The sequence below is a fragment of the Lepus europaeus genome, chromosome 17, assembly GCF_033115175.1.
Source record: "Lepus europaeus isolate LE1 chromosome 17, mLepTim1.pri, whole genome shotgun sequence".
NCBI lineage: Eukaryota > Metazoa > Chordata > Mammalia > Lagomorpha > Leporidae > Lepus > Lepus europaeus.
Window position 1 is genome coordinate 13,381,686 of NC_084843.1, and position 22,001 is coordinate 13,403,686.

General features: G+C 54.6%; 1 protein-coding gene across 2 annotated transcripts in view; it reads left to right on the forward strand.

The window, feature by feature from the left end:
• The window catches only part of HSPA12A (heat shock protein family A (Hsp70) member 12A), a 67,513-nt gene that overhangs the window by 20,514 nt on the left and 24,998 nt on the right, over positions 1-22,001 (forward strand). For both annotated transcript variants that reach the window (XM_062214726.1, XM_062214727.1), the window contains exons 2-4: positions 16,979-17,064; positions 18,468-18,595; positions 21,717-21,903. In XM_062214726.1, coding sequence (XP_062070710.1) covers positions 16,979-17,064; positions 18,468-18,595; positions 21,717-21,903 — 401 coding nt within the window. The remainder of the gene's footprint in view (positions 1-16,978; positions 17,065-18,467; positions 18,596-21,716; positions 21,904-22,001) is intronic.

A 22,001-nucleotide genomic window follows, 5' to 3' on the forward strand; every position in this document is an offset into this window, starting at 1 on the left:
GTGTAGACGGTGACGAGCCAGGCCTGGGGGACAGCAGATGGTGTCCCAGATGGCAGAGAGCACAGCCCAGCGGGAGGGGGGGTTGTATGGGGGTAATGATGACAAGGGGGCAGTGGTTAGGGGCTAATGGAGGCATTTGGTTGGTCGAAGAGTTGAATGGAGGGCACTAGAGAGCTCTAGTAGGTGCTTGAGGCTGGGAGTGAGGCGACGAGATTGATGGCTGCGGTGTGACCCCAGGGGACAGCTTGGCGACAGTCAAGCCAGCTAGGAGGATAGAAGGCTGGCTGGGAGCTCTTCATCCACCTCTGCCTTTGCACCTGCCTTTCCTCGGCACTCACCCTTCCAGAAGCCACCTGAACATCCTCTCCCTGAGGCCGCCTCCCCTTGGGAGGCCCCGGTCTGCCCTCACATGTGCCTGTGCAGGATCAATTCTACCAAGCTTTTCATGCCAGTGTTTGAACTGAAATCCCACACCCCGTACTGGCCTGGGGACTCCTCTTTGGCTTCTCAGGAGTTAAACACATGCATGAGGGAGGCGTGGTCTTAGTGCTTTGGCCACACCACTCAGGACTGTGCAGACCATGTGCGTAGACAGGGAGAGGCAGGGGACCAGATGGGGAGAGTGGGCCTGAGTGAGTGTCCTGCGACCAGAGGCCACTTCTCCAAGGCTGAGGCCTCCCTGTGGACCACTCCCTGCAGCCAGCTCCCAGGGATTACACATTCCAGGCTCGGTGGGATGCACCTGGGGGTGTAGTGCTGGCCATTCTGCTCTGCGGAGGAGCTGCCTGCCAGTCAACAGATGGAGCAGGGTCAGAGAGGCCAACCTATGATGTGGGCAGGCCTGCCTCCTGGGAGGGACCAGCCTGAGGGACTGCGGTAATGAGAAGCCAGACACGGACCAATGTGGGCACCCAGGACCTCCTCCCCAAGCCCAACAGCAGGCCAGGGTGCAAAGTCCCATGCCCTGGATGTGAGCACTGTGGGGGCTGGGCTGTGTGGGTTGGAGCCAGGAGTCCCAAGGCCCACTCATGCATGCATAACTTTTGCACATTGGAGTGTGTGCACGCTATGGTATGTGAACTCCCGTGAGGGGTGTGGATCTTGAGGCAGCTGGGGCCATTGGCGAGGCCTCCCTGGAGCCCTAGATGGAGCAGGAGCCTTATTTCCTGGAGTCTAGGGTTCTGAGGCCTCCTGTCCCCAGCTCAGGATGGGACTTGGAGGGACCCCCAGTGCAATTCTACTGGGGTGGGTGTGGGCCAGGGTGGGCAGCAGTCCGTGGTTTGCTGGCGCTTGTCCTGCTCTGTCCTTCATACCAGGGCTCTTGCTTTGCTTGGTTTTCATGAAGTTGACTTGCTTTGACTTCAGATTCAAAGCTGAGCAAGATAACCTGATGGTTGGTATTTAACCTGGGCTGGGGCCTGGGCAAAAATGTGTGTGTGGGCGCACGTGAGTGCATTCATGTATGTGTGTGCATGTTCATGTGTGCTTTGTGTATGAATGCACATGTGTGTGTGCGTGTGTGTGCATGTGTGTACATGTGTGCGCGTGCGTGTGCATGTGCGTGTGTGAGTGTACATGTGTGTGTGTACAGGGCTTTTCTGGGCTCATCACAGCTGCTCACCTTGGGTGGGTATCGGGTCCTCTGGGTGACGCTAGTGGTGATCCTTTGGGTCCCCTGGCTTGGGGTTTCCCCCAGCTCTGTGGAGCAGCCTGGGAAGTTCTTTGTGGGGCCCTTGTATTTCCTAGGAAACGACTTGGAGCAAATGTCATCTTTGGGAGTTATTTATTCAGCGCTCCTCACTTGTTTTTGACTCCCTCCACTGCTCTGGAAGGTGCGTAGTCTATTAAAGTGCATTTTGAGAGTGGTTACACTTGAAATTCTGCCATGCTTATTTAGCAAATTCTAAAGTTAATCAATAACTGTATCCAGTTTACTATTTCTTTCTTCTTTAAAAGAGAGATATAAACTTTATTATTTAGACTTGTTTTTTTTTAACTTGTTGAAAGGCAAACAGAGGGAGAGGCAGACAGAGACCTTGTATCCACTGGTTCACTACTGAAGTGCCTGGTCTGGGCCATGCCGGAGCAAGGACCCCAGATCTGGGTCTGGTGTGGGTGGCAGGAACCCTCAGCCATCCCCGCTGCCTTCCAGGGTGAACATTAGCAGAAAGCTGGAATCCAAAGTGGAGCTGGGACTTAAGCCCAGGCACTCTGGGATGGGATGCGGGCATCTCAGGTAACTTTTATTACTTATTTCTTTGTCAGCCTGTAAGTCTGGGGTCAATGCTGTGGCATAGTGGGTAAAGCTGCCACCTGAGATGCCCATATCCCATATAGGTACTTGTTCAAGTCCCAGCTGCTCCACTGCCAGTCCAGCTCCCTGCTAATGTCCATGGCAACATTGTGGAGGATGACACAAGTGCTTGGGCCCCTGCACCCATGTGGGAGACCTGGATGAAGCTCCTGGCTCTCAACTTCAGCCTGGCCCAGCCCCAGCCCCAGCCCCAGCCACTGTGGCTATCTGGGGAATGAACCAGTGGATAGATTATCTGTCTGTCTCTCTCTCCTCTCTCTGTAATTATTTCAAATAAATAAATTTAAAAACCCTGTAAATCCATCAGTGAAGACTTCATGTTGAAAAGGTAATATATGGGGGGCTGGCGCTGTGGTGCAGTGGGTTAAAGCCCTGGCCTGAAGTGCCAGCATCCCATATGTGCGCCAGTTTGAGTCCTGGCTGCTCCACTTCCGATCCAGCTCTCTGCTATGGCCTGGGAAAGCAGTAGAAGATGGCCAAAGTCCTTGGGCCCCTGCACCCACGTGGGAGACTCGGAAGAAGCTCCAGGCTCCTGTCTTCGGATTAGCACAGCTCCAACCATTGCGGCCAATTGGGGAGTGAACCCATTGGATGGAAGACCTCTCTCTCTCTCTCTCTCTCTCTCTCTGCCTTTCCTCTCTGTGTCACTCTTTCATGTAAATAAATAAATCTTAAAAAAAAAAAGAAAAGGTAAAATGGGATTAGGGATTTTTAAGCTTATGAGGTCTTAAAAGTCTCTGAGGGACCTTCTCCTCTTCCTCCTAACATGACGTCATTGCACCAAGCCAGGAATGTGCTGGCTCTGGACAGTGCTGAGGCTGCCAGTCCCGAGGGTGTGTGTGGCTGCTGTTAGTGTCCCTGCACCCGGGGCCCCTCCTGCCATCCCCCACGTCCAGGCTGCAGGGGACAGTCCTGGCTTGTCCTCTAGCAGGGGTCCATGTGGCCTTTGGCTTCTCTGCCTTTTGCTCCCGGAAGCAGTGATTTCTCAGGCCTTAGGTGCCTGGCTCACTGCAGCTGGCAGGTGCCAACGACACACACAGGATGGCTTGCTTGCAGGTGTGGTTTGCCCCCTGGCAAAGGTGGGCCTGGGACCCCTGCGGAGGCCTGGTTGTAGCCAGAGGCTCCTAGGCGTCTTCTCCTTAGCTTTGACTCCAGGACACCTGGGAGCTGCATTGTTGCAGGGAACAAAGCTCCAGCAAGTCCCCAGCCCCCAGTGCCCCGTTAGGGTGCCTGACACTGACATTTGGGAGTTACTGGACCAGTCAGCCCTGGCCCGTGCCATCAGAGTGTCTAGGGGAAAAGTGAAAGACAGCTGTGTCGGGTTGTCATCCCTATTCCAGGCCCGCGTTCTGATAATGCCAAAGAAGCAGAGTGTTGAGGATCGGCCAGCTCTTGCCTCAGCCCTGGGCTGAGAGTCTGGAGTCAGCAGCCAGAGTTGTTGCCAACTGTGCCAGGCCCAGGGGTTGCCCCCGACCCATGGGAGAAGGGAGGGAGTGGTGCCCAGGGTGAGTGCGAGCGGCTGATGTGTGTCCCCAGAGAGGCAGGCTGTGCTCCCCTGGGCAGGCAGACGAGGCACCTTTCCCCTTGCAAGGCTTTCCTAGCAACTCTTTTAATTTTTAAAATTGAGGTATAATTGACTTATCATAAAGTCCTCATTAGTAAGTCTATAGTTCAACAGTGTTTAGCCCTCACAGGTTGTGCAACCATCACCATGTTCAGCGAGAACGTTGTCACCATCCTGAAATAAACCTGCGCCAGAAGCAGTCACCACCGCCTTGCGCTCTCTAAACTCTTAGCTCCCCCTGCTCTTTGCTCCAAGCTGCCGGTGGTGTAGACTCGAGCCACAGAGTTCTGGGGCTTCAGGGCTGGTGTGTGCTCAAGGGAAGGAGCTTGGGCACTGGAGTTAGGCACTTGCTGTGTGATTTGGGAAGATGCTTAACTTCTCTGTGCCTTGGTTTCCTGTGCTTTTTTTTTTTTTTGACAGGCAGAGTGGACAGTAGAGGGAGACAGAGAGAAAGGTCTTCCTTTTTGCCGTTGGTTCACCCTCCAATGGCCGCCGCGGTAGGCGTGCTGCGGCCGGCGCACAGCGCCGTTCCGATGGCAGGAGCCAGGTGCTTCTCCTGGTCTCCCATGGGGTGCAGGGTCCAAGCACTTGGGCCATCCTCCACTGCACTCCCTGGCCACAGCAGAGAGCTGGCCTGGAAGAGGGGCAACCGGGACAGGATCGGTGCCCTGACCGGGACTAGAACCCGGTGTGCCGGCGCCACAAGGCGGAGGATTAGCCTGTTAAGCCACGGCGCCTGCCGTTTTTGTTTTTGTTTTTGTTTTTAAGATTTATTTATTTATTTGAAAGGCAGAGAGAGAAGGAGAGAGAGAGGTAGAGACAGAGAGAGAGGAGTTCCATCCACTGGTTCACTCCCCTGATGGCTGAAATGACTGGAGTTGCACCTTTGGATCCAGGAGCCAGGAGCTTCTTCCAGGTTGCCCACGCTGGTGCAGGGGCCCAAGGACTTGGGCCATCCTCTACTGCTTTCTCAAGCCATAGCAGAGAACTGGATCAGAAGTGGAGCAGCCAAGGGGCTGGCGCTGTGGTGCAGCAGGTTAACGCACTGGACTGAAGCGCTAGCATCCCATATGGGAGCCAGTTCGAATCCCAGCTGCTCCTCTCCCAATCCAGTTCTCTGCTATGGCCTGGGATAGCAGTGGAAGATGGCCTAAGTCCTTGGGCCCCTGTACACACATGGAAGACCTGGAAGAAGCTCCTGGCTCCTGGCTTCAGATCGGCGCAGCTCCAGCTGTTGCAGTCATCTGGGGAGTGGACCAGCAGATGGAAGACCTCTCTCTTTGTCTCTACCTCTCTCTATAACTCTTTCAAATAAATAAAGTAAATCTTAAAAAAAAAAAAAAAAAAAAAAAGAAGTGGTGCAGCCAGGACCTAAACCGGTGCCTGTATGCATATGGGATGCTGGTACTGCAGGCGGCAGCTTTACCGGGTACGCCACAGCACCGGCCCCTCCTGTGTGCTGTTAAATGGGCTTATTAACTGCCTTTGCCCTACCGTTGGGTCATTTGTGAGGCTGACAGGAGACACTGTATGAGTAACAGTAGCTACACTTGCAAGGCCTTTGCCTGTATTGTTCTATTGTTCTGATTGAATCCTCGCCAGTCTGGGAGGGGGGTGGGGTTATCGCCTCACTATCTAAAGCGTAAGAAAAACTGAGCTATAGAGGCATTTATTTCAATAATAAGATTGTGCAGCTTTAAGTCAACCTTTGGCTGTGAAACATGGAGAACCAGACTTTTGTCTCTTGATAGAAAAGGGAGATTAATGACGGCATAGACAGGGAAGCCCAGAGTCTGCGGGCTCGAAGCAGGCTGACTGACAGCCCATGGACCCTCCCTGCGAGGTGTGGAGGTTGTTCCTGTGGCAGTGGCGCCTGTGGGCTGGCACTCATGGCACCATCAGGATGCTTCCTTCCCAGAAGCTCAGGCTCACTTCCCCCGTGTCCCTGGGCCAGAGCTGTTCCTGTCTCTGTCACTGGCAGGGAAAGGGGTTTGCGAGGTCGGCTTGTATTCCTCGGTGCAAGGCCCCTACCCTTAATTTCAGCTGTGGGGTCTCTGCAGCTCCCGGAGCATGCTAAGTGCTCAGCAGATCTCGCAGTGTCTTTACAATCTGGTCCCCCTGCCCCCAGCTCTCTCTGCTGCCTGTTCGCAGCTCTGAGAAGTGCGGCCTCTGTGTGACCTCCTCCAGGGACGGGGAACGGAGCACCTGAGCGGGCATCCCCTTCCCTTTTTGGACGCAGTGCCATGGCTGCTTTCACAGCTCTTCTGGGTGAATGAGAAAAAGATCTGTCGTAGGTGCAAACATTTCAAAAATGATGGTCTCCTTCCCAGGGCAACCCAAGCGGCACCATCTCCCTGGCCCTCGCCTCCTGTTCCCTCTCCCTTCCCCAAAGGGGACTGCTTGGGAGACGAAAATGCTGTTCAGGGAGAGACCAGCTGGCCCTGCTGTTGGTCTGCCCAACACTCAGTACCGCGGTGCCGCAGCCTCTGAAGACTGAAGCCCCCCACGGCGTCTCATCAAGTTGGGGAAGTCGAAACCCAGGGCTCCCAGAGGCCCAGGCAGTGGCATCTGTCCAGGGGTAGAGAGAGTTTCTTTTTTTTAAAGATGTATTGATTTGAAAGGCAGAGAAATAGAGTAAGAGAGAGGGAGAAAGAAAGAGAGAGAGAGAGAGAGATCACACGGCTGCTGGTTCATTCCCCAGATGACCACGACCAGGGCTGAGCCAGGCAGAAGCCGGGAGCCAGACCATCCAGGTCTCTCATGTGGGTGCAGGAGCCCAGGCACTTGGGCCATCTTCTGGTGCTTTTCCAGGTGCATCAGCAGGGAGCTGGATTGGAAGTGGAGCAGCCGGGACTTGAACGAGTGGCTATATGGGGTGCTGGCATTGCAGGCAATGACAACCCGCGGCGTCACAACGCTGGCCCTGTGGGAGAGTTTCCACATGAACTTGCTCAGTGGTCAAATGTGCAACTGGACTCTAAGGCTGAAGCAGTGCACATGTGGCTGCCCCAGTTCTCCATTGTTCTCCTGAAAGTCCTGTGCGGGGAGTAGACAGCCAGAGCAGGAAGATGGCCCCGAGGCCGCCCTCACCCTGGCAGTGCCTGCCCTCGTATTTCCCATTCTGAAGACTTTCCCTGGTGGCTCCATTTGCTGAGTGTCTGTCTGTCTGGTGGGAATTTTTAGCCTTTGTTAACAAACCTAGGGGCCAGCATTGTGGCATAGTCAGTTGAGCATCTGCCTGTGCCACCAGCATCCTATGTGGGCTCTGGTTCAAGTCCCAGCTGCTCCACTTCTGAGTTGGCTCCCTGCTAATGCATCTGGGAAAGCAGTGGAGAATGGCCCAAGTGCTTAGACCCCTGTACGCCTGACTCCTGGCTTTGGCCTGGCCTAGCCCCAGCCACGGGGGCCATCTGGGGAGTGAACCAACAGATGGAAGATCTTTCTGTCTGTGTCTCTCTGTCTGTAACTCTGCCTTCCAAATAAATAAATCAATTTTTTAAAAAACAAAAAACCAAACAGAAAATCTGGAGAAGCAAAACAAAAAGGAAATAAATCTGCTGACCTTGTGCACAGGTGGGGCCCTGCTTGTCCCATGTTGTAAGGACATGGTGATTTCTTCAATGACGGATGGACTGATTTCATGATGGTGATGGTGGTGATGGCAATGATAACACTGAATAGCAAACCAACATCTATGATTTATTGGGTGCTTGCTGTGCATCAAATTTTGCAAATATTATTTTATTTATTCCTTATAGCATTCCTACAAAATATATCATCACCATCACCATTCCCCTCCCATTCTCCATTTTCCAGGAGGAGAGAACTGAGTCTCTAAGAAGTTAAGGAGCTCACCCAAGGGCGTGCACCCTGGAAGCAGCCATGCTGGGCATGGAGCTCAGGTTTTCTGACTCTGAGTGTGCACTCTAACCTCTGTGTTCCAATAAGTGACTTCCTGACCATGATCTTTGGGTTTGAAGACTTTTGGCTTTGAGCTGCAGACCCCTGTTCAGCTTTGCACCCACGGAAGAATGAGCCACACAGTGTGCTGAGCCTGAAGGCAGAGGCGGCCAGCCTGTGGGACAGCTGTGTGATGTTGACCTCCCGACTTCCCGACTCCATTTGCTCATCTGTGAAGTGGAGATTCACGTTCACTTTTGCTGGGGTCTGAATGCGTCCCCAAAGCCCATGTGCTGGAAGCTTCCCCCTGTGCAGCAGTGTCGAGGGGCAGGACATCCAAGAGGTGAAAAGCTCATGAATCGATTAGGACCATGATCTGGGGAGTGAATTAGTCATTTCAGGGGCAGGAGGAAGAGTCCAGCCTCCTTCCCTTTCACTTCCTCCCCCCATCCACCTCGTGTTCTCTTGTCCTTCTTCCCTCTTCCATGAGATGACAGTGGGAAGGTTCTCCTCTCCCTAACAGAGGGGCTGACTTTTGGAGGTGGGGCCCCAAACATGGGCAGAATCTGCCTGCTGTAGGAGCAGGTGCACTCCAGGCAGGGGGACAGTGCATTGCACAGCCTGGGGGCTCATCAAACACAGGTGTTCCAGGGCCTGTTGGAAGGTTGGGGATGGCCAGGCAGGGGGCACAGCGGAGAGAGCAGAGACCCTGGGGGGAGGTGGGGATGGATTTTGGAGGTCTCAGGTATCAGCTGTGTGCTGGACTTGACCCTGTGAGGGATGGGCACAGAGGAGCCCCCTGGCCAGGCTGAGTAATGTAAGCAGGACTCTGGTTTTGACTAGATGGCTCTGACAGCAGAGGGAGCGTGGCTTTGAGAGGGCAGTCCCAGGGCAGGGAGATGTAAGGGACCAGGGGATCTGGACCGTGGCTGTGGCCGTGACCTTGCAGAGGAGAGGGAACCGGAAAATGCAAGAAGTAGCAGTGCCAGGGCTTGGGGTAGAATGAAAAGGGAAGGAGGGTCTAGGAAATCTCCCATTTGGGAGCAATGGTGGTTCCACTGGCCGAAGGGGTATCTGTAGAGAGACACAGATCCGGGTGTTGTGAGAGCTGATCCCACATTGTTGGGTGTAACTCAGCACGTACTTTGCAAGTATCCCAACTCGAGGGAGGTGATGCCTCAGTTGGTAAAGACCTCACTGGCCCGCCAAGTCTGTGGATGCTCAGAGAGTCTGAGCACACACAGGAGCATCCACCCACCCACCCATCAGTCTTCCCACTTGTCCATCAGCCCCTCTCCCCACCACCTTTCTACACATGTATTCATTTGTCTACCACCCGCCCTTCCACCCGTGCACCTACCCTCCTGTCCACCCGCCCTTCCACCCGTGCACCTACCCTCCTGTCCACCCGCCCTTCCACCCGTGCACCTACCCTCCTGTCCACCCACCCTTCCACCCGTGCACCTACCCTCCTGTCCACCCGCCCTTCCACCCGTGCACCTACCCTCCTGTCCACCCGCCCTTCCACCCGTGCACCTACCCTCCTGTCCACCCGCCCTTCCACCCGTGCACCTACCCTCCTGTCCACCCTTCTACCCGTGCACCTACCCTCCTGTCCACCCACCCTTCCACCCGTGCACCTACCCTCCTGTCCACCCACCCTTCCACCCGTGCACCTACCCTCCTGTCCACCCGCCCTTCCACCCGTGCACCTACCCTCCTGTCCACCCACCCTTCCACCCGTGCACCTACCCTCCTGTCCACCCACCCTTCCACCCGTGCACCTACCCTCCTATCCACCCATCCTTCCACCCGTGCACCTACCCTCCTGTCCACCCACCCTTCCACCCGTGCACCTACCCTCCTGTCCGCCCATCCTTCCACCCGTGCACCTACCCTCCTGTCCACCCACCCTTCCACCCGTGCACCTACCCTCCTGTCCACCCATCCTTCCACCCGTGCACCTACCCTCCTGTCCACCCACCCTTCCACCCGTGCACCTACCCTCCTGTCCACCCACCCTTCCACCCGTGCACCTACCCTCCTATCCACCCACCCTTCCACCCGTGCACCTACCCTCCTATCCGCCCACCCTTCCACCCGTGCACCTACCCTCCTATCCACCCATCCTTCCACCCGTGCACCTACCCTCCTGTCCACCCATCCTTCCACCCGTGCACCTACCCTCCTATCCACCCTCCCTTCCACCCGTGCACCTACCCTCCTATCCGCCCATCCTTCCACCCGTGCACCTACCCTCCTATCCACCCATCCTTCCACCCGTGCACCTACCCTCCTATCCACCCATCCTTCCACCCGTGCACCTACCCTCCTATCCACCCATCCTTCCACCCGTGCACCTACCCTCCTATCCACCCATCCTTCCACCCGTGCACCTACCCTCCTATCCACCCACCCTTCCACCCGTGCACCTACCCTCCTGTCCACCCACCCTTCCACCCGTGCACCTACCCTCCTGTCCACCCACCCTTCCACCCGTGCACCTACCCTCCTATCCACCCACCCTTCCACCCGTGCACCTACCCTCCTGTCCACCCACCCTTCCACCCGTGCACCTACCCTCCTATCCACCCACCCTTCCACCCGTGCACCTACCCTCCTGTCCACCCATCCTTCCACCCGTGCACCTACCCTCCTATCCACCCACCCTTCCACCCGTGCACCTACCCTCCTGTCCACCCATCCATCTATTCACTCATCCATGTGTCCATCATTTATTAGTGCCTATGACATGTCAGGGGCTGAGGACCCACGGATGGAATAAGGCAAGGTCCTACCCTTGTGGGAGAGAAGCCAGGTGGGCAGAAGTATCTTAGTACCTTGTGTGGGGTGATCTGGTGGACCCTCTTCAAATGCCAGGAGCCAGTAGGCAGGGACTATAGGGCTGCTGAATGTAATTCTTGGAAATTGGTGGGAAACCTCTTGGCCTGGGAAGTGTTTCCTCCTTCTTCCTGCAGTTGCCTGGGTACACACAGAGACACAGCCACAAGCCAGTGTATAAACCTGCAGCTAAGAGCAAGCATGCAGGCCACCCCGTGACAATATGGAGATGCAGGAATCCGGATTTTTCACTGTCCCTGGAGAAAGCAGCTGCCCCAGTCCTCGCCCACTGGGTAATCTCACCTCTGGGACCATCCGCGAGGTCAGGAGGGGCAGCTGGAAGACCCTGCCCTGTTGGGATGGGCCTGGAGCAGCTCCCACTTGGCCTGTGCTTGGCGTTGTGGTCCTGCCACAGTACATGCTCATTTCCATAATTATTATTTAGCATTTGGAGACCAGTTATTTTACACTCAGTGTTCTGTGTTTGTGAGAGGGTCTCCCTGTTCGTGCCGATAAAATTTCCATTTACTCTGGACATCAACCATAGTGATTAAAAAAAAAAGCCCATAAATTATTTACTGAAATGGAAGTTCAGCTTACGGTAATAATGCATTAGTTCAGCTAGCCATGCAGCTTGTCATAGGGTAATAAAAGATTTTTTATTTTCCTTCTTAAAAGATATTTGCTGGTAACCTACACATGACCTTGAGCTGATCAGTTTTCAAAGATGGCACTGCAGGAAGGCTGTGGCCTGATTTTAGACAATCGTCAGAAATACCTGTCATCTCTCTGGCAGAGGAGAAGGGAAAGGAAAAAATCGATTGCATTTTTTTAAATCATAAGGACCAGATCTTACAAATCCTTCAGAAATCGAGCACTTATTTGACAGGCACAGGTCCCTAAAGGCGAGCAAGGAGGGCTGTTTGGAGACGCTGGCCTGTCACTTTAGCAGAGGCCACCTGTCACATTCACATGAGCCCAGGGCTTTGCAGTCAGCCCTGGTGGCTCTGTCCTCGCCTTTAGAAATGCTGTGTTTGTGGAGCGGGACCAGTTTTCGGTGTCTCTGAAAGTCTGTGATTCTGTGCACGGACGGTTGCTGGCTAACGTCGCTGCTGGAAAGAGCAGCGGGCAAGTTCATGAATTATGGCTGTCTGTGGGGCTCTCCCAGCAAGGCCGTTTGTTATTTTAAGAACGTCTGCTTTGATTAAAGCCATTAGAGCCTGAAGCAAATAAAAACATGGCCGCATTTTCCATGTCTTGCCTTTTTACAGCAGGAGCCCAGACGATGCCTGCATTTGAATCGTTAGGGACCTCACTAACAAATTAAACTAGTTCTTCTCGACTACTTGGTTTGTGGTTCTAAACAGTCATGCGGCAGGGGACGTGTGGGGTGGATAATACTTTGATTTATTTGTCCCCTACATTGCTGAAAAAAAATTCATTTATTTTTATACCTGTCTTTGCTACAAAGATTATTTTACAAAATGGTTTGAAGAATGTGTTTGGGTGAGGATGGGGTTTCAGGCTGAAGAACGAATCTGTGAGCCTGTGTATCAACGCAGCTTTATGTTCATTAGACTGAAAACAATTGCACTCTCACCACGTAGATGGAAGTATGTGGGATTACCCAAACTGCTAGCAAAAAATCCCAGGCAATCAATGTCTGTTTCTTTGCTAAACATTCCCAGGGTCTCTTCTCCCCCAGCTTAACCAGGGCTTTGCAGCCGACAGCTTGCATTCGTGAAGTGGTCCCTGTTTTTTCTGACTTTGTGACGTGGATTCATGGAATCCCTCTGTGTTATTATGGGATGCCAGGGTAACTTAGTGCTTGAAGGGTGCTCTTTATGTCATCTCGCTGGGAGGACAGAGCAGGTGTTTCTCAGAATGCCCAGATCCTTAGGCTCTGCCCTGGACCACCTTGGCTGGAAGAGTTTTGCTTTCATCTCCCCTGTAGCCGTCTTCCTTCCCCATCTCCACAGCCAGCTCGGACTTCTCTCTTCTCCGGCTTCCTTCCTTCATGCTTGTGCTGTAGAACCTGCTGTTCTCGTCAAGCTTTGGCCTCACTCCCCTCTCGCGTCCCGTGTGCCCGACTCAGCCTGTGTGCTACCTTGCTGTGCGGTGCAGGTGGGAGCCCCAGGGGATGCCACTGCAATTGCTCCGCAGAGGCAGCCACCAGGGCCACAGGAGTGACATTTGGTATTTCTCATTGTGGATGAGGGCCTGGGTATAACTGACGTCAATGAAGCGCAGTTTGCACGCATTTTGTACTTGCAAGCAGTCCTTACGTCGCCTCCCTACTGTTGTCTGTTGGCTATGTCAGGAACATCCGATAGGTTAGCAGATAATAGTCCATTGATCCTTTGGCAATCATTCATCTATTGAATGAAACGTGTCAAGTCTTGTTGGGATTCCTGGTGCCCCAGAATTAGACTCCCCACTGCTACCCCTCAGGGAATGTCGTCAACTTCTCCTTATTCTTTTCCCCAAGAACTTTTGAACACTGCTTTGACATCCTGAATAGCCAAGTAAAGAAATATTAGCTTGGGAACAAATGTGTCACTATGGCCTTTTTGTATTCCCATGCTGGATGGTTAGACATTAACTAGTGACTTAGCTTTGATTTGGACCATAAATAGGTGTGAGTGTGCATGAAACACAGGATCTATATAAAAATGTCACCCGTCATGGTTTCTATGCAGATGAGTTTTAAATCATTCAACAATTATTTGAATTTAATTTCTGATGGAGAAAGACCATGAAGCTCAACTACCTCTAGGCCTGGCTGAGTGATCAGTGAATGGAATCATTTGTTTAGTGGGGTGGCGTTGCAGGAAGAACTAGAAAATCCTTGGTTCTTGTCCTCAAAATACCCAGGAGTCCCCCAAGGGCCCAAGGCATGTGTTCAGTGTGTGGCTGGACCCATGCCAGTTTGGAAGTCAGTGGGACAATGCAGCGCATGCTCTGAGAAGGATTGAGTGATGGGATAATTAGAACCAAGCAGCCGTGGGGTGGACGGTTTGTCTGTAGATAATAGCTTGTTTGCTAATTGCCAACACCAGATTTTCTGGGCAATTAGACATTTGGTTTCCTCCAAGACCTTCTGTGCAAATATGGACACATGGCCGCAGGCCTTCAGGTAACAGGGGGAGAGAGGGTGGCTCCTGGTGCTGGATGTCATCTCTCTGCCAGCTGCCCAAGGGGTCACGGGTAGGGCAGGCCTCCTGCCAACAGGTGCACAGACCATCTGGCCGGGTCCTAGTAGAGAGGCAGAATTCCCCCTGCTTTTGCCGAGGGGTTTGCCCTTGTGCTGTGAGATTAGCAAAGATGGTGGTGTGTTGATCAGTGAAATGGGCCAGGAACTGAGTTTACATCTCCATGCTCTTTTTAAGAGCACGGGGCCATGGATGGTAAAAGTAATCAGAAAGGGTTTCCCCTCCCAGATGAGCAAGTTGATTTTTAAATGAACATCTCTTCATTATGGTAATAAATTTAATTATATAGAATAAAACTTTCCAGGAGCTGGCATTGTGGACCAGTGGGATAAGCTGCAACTTGCAATGCTGGCATCCCCTATCAGACTGCTGGTTTGAGTCCTTGCTGCTCCAATTCCAATCCAGCTCCCTGCTAGTGTGCTTGGAGGGCAGCCAATAATGGCCCAAGTGCTTGGGCCCCTACAATCCATGGGCTTACACCAGCTGCAGCTGTTGCAGCCATTTGGGGAATGAACCAGTGGATGGAACATCTCTGTCTCTCTCCCCCTCTGCCTCTCTTTCTGTCTCTCCCTCTCTCTGTGTCACTCTGTTTTTCAAATAAATGAATCTAGAAAAAATTTTAAAAATAAAAGTTGCCATTTTAGCCACTTTATAGCATCCAGTGACAGGAATTATATTCACAAGGTTGTGCAACCATCACCATTGTCTATTTCTAAAATTGCTTCATCACCTCAAACAGAAATTCTGTACCCATAATAAGCTTTAACCCTCATTCCTCCCAACTCCAGCCCTGGTAACCTCTGCTCTGCCCTCTGTTCTTTCTTTTTTTTTTTTTTTTAAGATTTATTTATTAATTTGAAGGCAGAGTTACAGAGAGGCAGAGGCAGAGAGAGAGAGAGAGGGAGAGAGGGAAAGAGGGAGAGAGAGAGAAAGAGGGAGGGAGGGAAGGAGAGAGAGAGAGAAAGAGAGGTCTTTCATCCACTGGTTCACTCCTCAGATGGCCACAATGGCTGGAGCTGATCTGAAGCCAGGAGGCAGGAGCTTCCTCCAGGTCTCCCATGCCGGTGCGAGGGCCCAAGGACTTGGGCCATTTTCTACTGCTTTCCCAGGCCATAGCAGAGAGCTGGATTGAAAGTGGAGCAGCCGGGACTAGAACCAGCACCCATATGGGATGCTAGCACTGCAGGCTATGGCTTTACCCACTATGCCACAGCGCCGGCCCCTGCCCTCTGTTCTATGAATTTGCCTATTTGGATAGTTCACATAAGTAGGATTGTACAGTGTTTGTCCTTGTGTGTCCAGTTATTTGACCCGATATAATCTTTTCTAGGTCCAGCCATGTGGTAGTGTGTGTGAGAATGTCATTTCCATGTCATTTCCGTGTGATAGCATGTGTAAGAACAGCGTTCCTTTTAATAGCTGCATACTGCTCCACACATTTTGTTTATTCGTTCCTGTCAGTGGACACCTGAGTTACATCTACCTTTTGGTTGTTGTGAATAAAGCCACGATGAACAGTCACGTACAAGCATCTCTGAGGCCCAGCTTTCAGTTCTTTGGGAATGTGCATACAAGAGTCCTATGCCTTTTCCAGCCCTTCTGCACGGCAGCTTTGCCATTTGACCTCCCCAGTGCCAATGCGCCAGGGCTTCACCTGCTCCCCATCCTTGCCAACACTTGTCATTTTCCTTTTCGATTTTTCAAAGACAGCAGGCATCCCAGCGAGGGAAGTGATATCTCCGCGGGGTTTTGATTCGCATTCCTCTAGTGACTGATGGCGTTCGGCCTCTTCACACGTCTCTGGGCTCTGCAGATCTCTGGGGAAATGTGTACTCAAGTCCTTTGCTCCGCGGGCTGTTTCTGCACTCCTGTAATTACCTGGCTGTGCACGCACTTCTGGAGGTTGGCCTTGAGCCTCACCAGCGGCAGAGAAGCGTGAACGTAGAGAGAGGGCGGTGCCCGGACAACCTGGAGGCCTCGCGTTCACTCTTCCACGATTCGCTTTGTCCCACTTGGTCCCCACTCTAACGATGCTATCTGAGTTCTCCCCACGTAGGAAAGGAACCAGAGGCAGCCTGGACTGACCCAAAGTGATCATGGCAGCAGAGGCAGAGGGAGCCCCGCCTGGTACTTCCCCGGAAGCAGGCAGGGCCTTCTCCGATGTCTCAAACCCTCTGGATTCCTGGACCACAGCACTGTTTTCAGAAAACCACCTGCCTTTGTCCTGTCGGATATTGGCTGGGCACAAGGTGGAGCAGTGTGTGCAGAGTGCGCCCTGTGGGGCCTCGTGTCCCTGGGTGCCCCGTGTCTGGGCTTCCTCTCCACTGTAGGAGTGCACACTCCTTGCTTGGGGCAGCCTGTGGCCCTGCCAGTCCTGGGCAGCAGGCAGGGCGGGCGTTGTGGAGCTTTCCAGCACTGTGCGGGTTAGTCGGCTTCTCCCGGGGGGCCTGTCCTAAGCCTCGGGCTCTGGGAAGGCTCCAGGACACATGTCAGTGCCTGCACACTTGCAGGGCAGCAGGACACGGGCAATGCTGCGTTGCTGTTGGCCCTCTCTTGTTTGACCGTGTGTCCCTTGCAGGGCCCCATCTCCTGGGGCCGGGAATGCTCATCAAGCTGCGTTTTTGCTGTGTTTTTTCTTACTGACTGTGGAGGGCTTCCAGGGTCACTGGGTGACATGAGTTCCCCACACTGGGGCGGGGCCTTCTGCAGGAGGCATGGAGGGGGAGGGACACCCCAACTGGGGAGAGTTTCCCACACTCCCCTGGGAACCTGAGGACTGTGGAGACTTTTCCAAGAAAGCACACCCGGAATTGGCACAGTCTCAGGTGCTCCGGCTTCTGCCATGACCCCCTCTGTGGGCTGGAGTCCTAACTGGCTCTGCAGCGGACACAGCTGGGCGCTGGGGGCTTTGGGGACTGAGCAGCAAAGCATAGTGGCTGGCTCATTAGCAGGAGATTGGCACTCATTGGGAGAAAAGAAACATCTCCTGGGGTCCAGTTCTACGTACTGAAGACAGGGGGCGCTGCCCGGGCACCCTCGCCCTGCTGGCTGGGCACAGTCCTGGAAGGAGCGAAGGCACGTGGGCCTCGCTTTGCTGCCTGGCCACCCCTGCCACTTGCACAGCGAGTGCTTTGTGTTTTCTTTCAGAAACGGCCCCCACCTCTGCATACTCCTCTCCAGCCCGGAGCCTGGGGGACACAGGAATAACGCCCCTGTCCCCGTCCCATATTGTGGTAAGGAATGTGTGTGTGCTGAGCCAAGGCTCTCGGGTCTGCTTTGTAGTTTAGGCTGCTGGGAGGCCCCTCAGTGCACTGGGCGGGGGTGAAATTGACCTGCTCAGGCCTCAAATGGCTTCCCTGGGGGCCGGGCAGGGGGTGAGGGTGGCAGGTGCTCTGGAGCCACGGCCCTGGGTAGGTGATGTGAGCAGGCAGGGTGGGACAGCCCTTAGAGCCTCAGGGCTCAGAGACTGCCAGGCACGTTCTTGGGAGACAGTGGCTGTTTCGGGCCAGGACATCAGTGAAACCAGTGGCTTTGTGTCCAGAAGCCTGTGGCTGTGTGGCTGCAAGGGGAGGAGACCTGGACAGGGAGTTGCTGGCAGTGATTGGGGCTGGAAACTGGGCTTTGTCCACTCTCCGCCGATCTGTGTGGAAGGATGGAGACTGGGGGCAGCTGCTCCACGGGGCTCGGGAACCCAGCAGGGAAAAGTACCCACTGGAAAGGGGCTTTCCTTGGGGTGGCTCAGAGGACCCACAAGGAAGATGCCACTGAGGACTTTGGCGCCACCACCAGGTAGGGGTTGGCTGGTCCTGGTTTTCTGAGAACTGAGTTTCACACCAGAATTCCTGCATCCTGGGAAACCCCTCCAGGCCTGGGCAAACCGGGAAGGTTGGTCAGCCATGGCCAGGGCCTGTGGTTTTCAAACTGTGTACCCTGAGGGTTCCCTGCCAGGAGCTTCAGGGTGGTAGGAACAGGGACAGTGGGAGGGGAGGCCAGGTGGGTGGTGTGCTCACTCCCTGCTTTAACCAATACAAGCCGTATCCAGAATTTGTTGATTTTATAATTTAGAGTCCTGTGGGAGTTTTAAAAAAAATCTACAACTGCTAAACACTACTGGCCTGCCTCAATGAGTTGACCACAAGGATAGGCTCTGGGCATTGAGGCCAGGGTTCAGCAGGACGAGGCAAGGTCCCTGGTGCACCCCGCCTGCTCCTGCTCCCGTGCATGGAAGGCTGGCACAGGTGGGCCCCTGGGAGGTACAAAGGGCACAGCTGGCAAGGTACTGTGGGCAGTGACTATGTAGGACTGGGGGGCACTCAGGGGAGACTGCTGGGCCCCCAGCCGTGATGCTGGCCTCTGTAATTAGCCACGCGTGTGCACGGTTGATGGTGGGCACCTGTAGGCAGGTGCCCTTGTGCGTGGGCTGCGTCCCTCACGCCAGGGGAGCCTCCACTTTGCCCTGGGCCACTCCTTCTCTGCAGGGCTGCCACTTGGCATACATGAATGGGGACGTGGGAGATGCTCTGTCTGCTGTGGGTGCAGAGCTGGGCAGGGTGGAAGCCCTGGGCGCCCTCCTGAAAGCCAGGCTTAGCTCCCCCACGGCTGCCCGTGCCCCCAGTGCCTCACTGTGTGTCTGCAGAATGACACGGACTCCAGCGTCTCGGAGCAGCAGGTGTTTCTCGTGGTGGTGGCCATTGACTTTGGGACCACGTCGAGCGGCTATGCCTACAGCTTCACCAAGGAGCCAGAGTGCATTCACGTGATGAGGTGAGAGCCGTGGGCGGCCGGGCATGCGGCTGGGGCCTGTCGCTGCACCTGTGCTGCTCCTGGGATAGAAAGACCCTGGGTTCTGGTCCGGCTCAGCCCACATCCTTGTGCCACTTTATACAAACCGTTTCTGACCGCTGCTCTAGGTTCCGGGTGTGTAGCAGCGCGGTTTTCATTCTGATTCGTTGAGTCTGTGCAGGGGCTGTATAGAGGGTCTAGAGCCTGGCCGAGTGATTCCAGTGTGTGGCTTGGGTGAGAGGTACCTCCCTGTAGGGCACCCGTGATGGAGGTGACCCAGCTGCTGGCTCAGCCTCTACCGTGTGACCTTGGGGAGTGTTGAGCCTGCTAAGCCCATCAAACTCTGGTTTGCTCATCTGTGGACTGGAGATACGTCAGTACCCGCATCACAGGGCACGTATGCAGTTAAGGCCTAGCAAGTGGAAGGAAGCATGGGTGACGCTGCTGGAGGCAGAGGGCCTGAGAGAGCAACAGTGGCCTGGATCTCAGCCAAGTGACCCTAAAGGCCTAGCTTCTCTGGGCCTCGTGGGACAGCTCCGGGTCACTCCCCTCCCCCAGCGCACTGGGCAGCCTGCGGGCCCTCATGTCCTCTCACCCGTCCATGGCATGACCTTCCTGGGGAGTCTGCAGCTGCTCTGGGCTCAGGAAGCACAGGGTTTCTCACCCCAGCTTCCTAGTTCCCAGGAATGGCTTCAAACACGCTGTGGTTGGCTTTGCGTTTTCCTGCAACTGAGTGGTTGTGGAATTTAGTTATTGCTTAAAAGTGAGCTTTTAGGGATTTGCATAAAGTAACACATAAACACGAGTCACCATAAAAGCGACCCTCACTCCAGTCTTGGTTTAGCCCACATCTTTCCTCTTGAGAATTAGCTGTGCCCCAGCCCGAGGCTGCCACCCTAAGAGACTCCGGAGCCCCCATGCCACCTCATCAGGAAATCGTGGGAAGCCATTTCTATCAGGGACGCCCCCTGCCAGTGTAGCCCCCTGATTCTGCGTCCTATCGGCCAGACACACGCCAGCAGGTCCATACTGACCCCGAGATGGGAACCTGGGCCAGGGAAGCGTGTGCCCCAAAGGCTGGAGCCACTGATGGCCATGTAGCTGCTCTAAGACATGTAGTCAGGCGATGAGAGTGGAGAGGTAAGAGCGGAAGTCACTGTGGCCTTGCTTAGGAGAACTTACAGAGCCTCGCCGTGGGCTCGGCTAGTGCAGCAATTTTGGAGAGAGATTGGTTTTCCCTTTTACTCCCATCAGAACCTATTAACATAGCCATGAGACAGGCTGACAAGGGTATGGCTGGGAAAGTCCAATGTTTTGTATTTAAATAAGAATGAGGGATTGTGAATGTGAAGGGGAAAGACTCAGGCGGGTGCTACCTGCTGAAGGTGTCACTCTCATGTTAAAGATGAGTCCTTTGGAAAAGGAGCGTGCGCCCTGCTGCCTGGCACAGGGGCGATGCAGTGTCTATGCAGTCACCTCGGGAACTTGGGCTCCGGCAGCAGAAGCCGGCATCCTGAGGAAGCGTGTCTGGGAAATCAGCCAGGGATGAGGCCAGAGCCGCTGGAGCAGCAAATCTGGGTGGAGGCTGGTGCTCCATCTGCATGGTACTGGTGATGCTTAATGACCCAGCCTTAGAAGCAGGTCCAAGCTCGGTCAGGAGTGCAGCCGCCCCGCCCCGCCCTGCCTCCTTCCCCGCCAGGGGGTGAGGGAAAGGGCTTGTTCCCCACTCTCTCTGGTCTCCACCTGAGGCTGCTCACAGAGGGCTGTGTGGCCAGGCCAGGCCAGGGCCAGCCTCTGGCCAAGGGTGTGGCTGGGGAGAGAATGGCCTCGTGTCTGGCAGCCCTGACTTCTTTGCAGTGGCCCCAAAGGAGAGAGAGCACTGGGTCATTGCCCTCGCCACCCAGCTTCCTTGTCTCCTGCCTTTCTTTCTGCCCCAGAGAAGGAAGGAAGCTGCTCCGCCGCCCCACCTGCCCCCTGAACCTGCTCCATCACTCTGCTTGTCTCCCCCTTCTCGCTCCCTCCAGCTCTAACCCCCTCGCTGCTCCCTTCCTTGCCCAGCCTCTCTCATTGCTGTGGTGGTCGCGCTGTGTGGAGGTGCCTGTTCTGGGTCTGTTCTGGGATCCTTCCCGTCCCACGCCCCAGAGGCCAATGGCACATGAGCACTCCATTCTGTGACTTACCCTGTCGCCTCTAGGCTCCCAAGGCTCCAGGGCCCCTGGGCTCCTGCTCACTGCTACAGCCAGGCTCGTTGGCCTAGTTCTCCCCTTGCAGCCCTCTGCTCCCAGCTCTCTTCCTTCCCATGGCCCTCTCACCGCTGCTCCCAGGCCAGGCCCGGCCTCCTCGGTGCCTGGCTTCCACCCTCACCTCTCGCCTTTGGTCCAGTTTGCTCTTGGGAACAATAGCTCTGATTCTGTCGTTCTCCTGCTCTGAAATTGTCAGTGGCTCCCCATGATTCGTGGGTTAAATCTTGGAGTTCTCAGGAGTCTCCTTGGCCTGGTTCCAGCTGCTTTTCCAACCTCATTTCCTGTTCTACCCGAACACAAGATCACTCTGCCGTCCACACATGCTTCCCCTACTCAGCACAGCCACTTAGCACCCCCCGCCCCGCATGTCCTGTGCCTGCCCCAGCTCTGAGCAGCCTGCAGCGTCCTTCCCTTCTTCAAGTCTCTGATGAGCCCTGCTTCTTCCACTCTGCCTCCTCCCACTCTTCCAGTTGTTTCCCTGAGCTCCAGTTTCCACGCGACAGTGCAGGTCTTTGTGTATTTGTGTCAAAGCCAGCTCCGTACCTGCTCTCGAGTACGTGGAAATGCAAAGCAAAAACACACCCCCATTTACCTTCCAGATTGTGAGTTATTTACTGGGAGCGACATCACTGTTTCATAGCTCAGTGTCACCAGCACCCAGCACACAGTGAGCACAGAGGGGGAGGGTGAAGGCAGAACCTTGTTATTGAGTGAGAATCGGCACTTGCTCATTTCCCTCCTCGTTTTAACAGAAGTTGTGTCTTGTCAGTGTGCACCTGAGCACCTACATGTGTAACAGTTGTGCATACAGTAGGTGCTCAAATCTGCACCGCTTGACCTTGGATTTCCCTCCATGGCAGGCGATGGGAGGGAGGCGATCCTGGGGTGTCCAACCAGAAGACGCCCACCACCATCTTGCTGACCCCCGAGAGGAAGTTCCACAGCTTCGGGTACGCCGCCAGGGACTTCTACCATGACCTGGATCCCAACGAGGCCAAGCAGTGGCTGTACCTGGAGAAGTTCAAGATGAAGCTGCACACCACTGGGGTGAGTGGGGCCAGAGCGTCCCATCTCAGGGGGGGGGGGGCAGGGGGGCAGATTCCTCCCAGGCAGAAACTAGCATCCGTTGACTTTGATTTGGGAAA